We start from the raw sequence: 2,224 nt of genomic DNA, 5'->3' as shown, positions 1-2,224 counted from the left end.
TGAAGCTCAGTTCTTTTAATGATTTCTACAAAAATCAATAGATGGCGCTAGGGATCTAGCATTTGCCTTGTGCACCTAATACTTTTTTAGGTGATCAAAAGTGGTTTTTTCAATGCTAATACTAATTCTTTGAATGTTGCGATGAAAAATGAAATAGTTTTTATTGATTGTCTTATTTTAGGCTTCAAATCTCCAATTAAATCGCACCGCAGGTATTGTGAATCAATCAGTTGAAAGAATACAGTTGAAAGGTGTTATTGCTTGCTCAAAAGTCAACACTACCTACCATACGGTAGTTACATATCTAGCAACGCATCTTGAGTCCGAAGTTCATTTACATTTTGAGTAAATATCATGCGAATCGATATTCTATAAAAGATTCATGCTTTCTTTTCCAATTCCAAATTGCAGCATTTTAGAAAAAAAAAACCATCACGCAACAAACTACCTCGCAATTGACCCACCAAACTACCTCACAATTGATCCCTAACACGTAAACTCAACCATGGCAACTATCGCCTCAGCATCCAAAGAATACACCTTTAAAGTCGTGTTGACGATTGGCGAAAAGCTCTACTTAAACGAAGAGATGGCTGACTTTCATTTCGTGTTTGAATCAGATGATGGTCTATTCGAGCGAATTCCTGCGCATAAGAACTTCTTAGCCACCGCAAGCGATGTTTTCGGAATAATGTTCAATGGAACATGGGAGGAAACAAAGGAAGTTAAGATAGTCGACGCTTTACCATCTGCATTCAGGGAATTTTTGCAATTTTCCTACTTGGAACGAGTAAAAGTGTCGATGGAAAACGTGGCACAAGTCATGAACTTAGGCGAAAAGTACAATGTGGCGGAGTGTTTAAAAGTGTGTCAAGATTTCCTAAAATATACTCTTACTAATGAGATAATGTGCTGGGGCTATGGAATTACAATACATTTAAATGAAAAAGATTTAATGGAATTTTGTGAAGAAAACATAAAAAATCACGCGAGTGAAGTGTTTGCATCAGCTAGTTTTCTGGACTGCGATCGAAAAGTGTTGAGGCATATTTTGAAGTTGAATTTATTGTTCTGCACGGGAGCTGAATTGATTGAAGAATATATGTCATGGTTGAAATCTGCCAGCAAACAGGAACATTTGAAGAGGAAAATTATTCAAGATTATCTTGGTGATTTGTTTTACGAAATTCCGTTTGGATCGATGTTACTCAAGGATTTCGCCGAATTCGATCGTTCATACGAAGGGCTATTGACATACGAAGGACATAGAGAGATAATTCAAATGATCGCTTCCACAAACTTTCAACCGAAAATATTCAGTGAACATCGTAAAACATTGTTTGGATACAGTCCAAAATGGAATAAAAATGCTGTGATTACATGCGATCGAAGGATTTGGAAAACGAAAAGTCCGTATTTCATCAAAAACATTGAAACGACCACTTTTTCAACGGACAGAGCTATATTGTTGTGTGCAATCATTTGTGAAGAATTATCAGAGTGGAATTATAATGGATATCATTACACGGTGAAAATTCCAACGGAAATCACGATTACTGAAATCTTTGAATCGACAACTTCAGGCGAAAAAGTCGTCGTATATAATGGCAAGGCAAATTTGGATAACCATACCGATACACGCATACAACTACCGCAACCGATACCAATCAAGCCCGGATTTGTATATGAAATTAGAATGAAACAAGATCCACCGGAAAATTGTTGCACTCGTTTTTCATTGACATCCGAAGTGGAAATTGAACCTGGAACCATTGTAAAATCCCATCGTTCGAACGAAGAAAGTGATGAAGCAATGAGAGGATTAATTTGGATACTTGAATTCAACAGAATTTAATAGCAAGAATCTCGATTAAATTCAAGTTTTTTCAACAAGCAATATTTTTCATTCAATATTCTCGCAATGTTCTATCATGACAATACAAACTATTTTCAAGTAGAAACAAATGTAGAAAATGACAAAACTTTCTCTTTTAGAATAAAATAAAATGAAACTGTCTTGAGGAATAATTATATTCCATTATTTATTAATAATCATATTACTTTTCCGTACACAACGTGTAAAGGGAAAGTATAGGAATTGGTCCCGAAAACTTTTTTCGCAAAATTAGCTTAGATCATCATAAAAACTCATGAAACGCGTAGAAAACCACTTTTTGAGACACTTTTCCGTTCGTGTGCCGTCGTCGTTGTCGTCGTTGTCGTC

The 2,224-nt window shown here is 35.7% G+C and overlaps 1 protein-coding gene across 1 annotated transcript; it reads left to right on the top strand.

Moving 5' to 3' along the window:
* The first annotated feature begins 171 nt into the window (after positions 1-171).
* LOC129572347 (BTB/POZ domain-containing protein 6-B-like) lies at positions 172-1,855 on the top strand. Its single transcript, XM_055452290.1, has 2 exons — positions 172-292; positions 412-1,855. The coding sequence occupies exon 2, from the start codon at positions 506-508 to the stop codon at positions 1,853-1,855; it is 1,350 nt and encodes a 449-aa protein (XP_055308265.1). The 5' UTR covers positions 172-292; positions 412-505.
* The last annotated feature ends 369 nt before the right edge of the window (positions 1,856-2,224 follow it).

The sequence above is a fragment of the Sitodiplosis mosellana genome, unplaced genomic scaffold (assembly GCF_009176505.1).
Source record: "Sitodiplosis mosellana isolate CC-2019 unplaced genomic scaffold, AAFC_SMos_1.0 Smas_scaffold_4777, whole genome shotgun sequence".
Taxonomy (NCBI): domain Eukaryota; kingdom Metazoa; phylum Arthropoda; class Insecta; order Diptera; family Cecidomyiidae; genus Sitodiplosis; species Sitodiplosis mosellana.
This window is presented reverse-complemented; position numbering and strand designations above follow the sequence as displayed.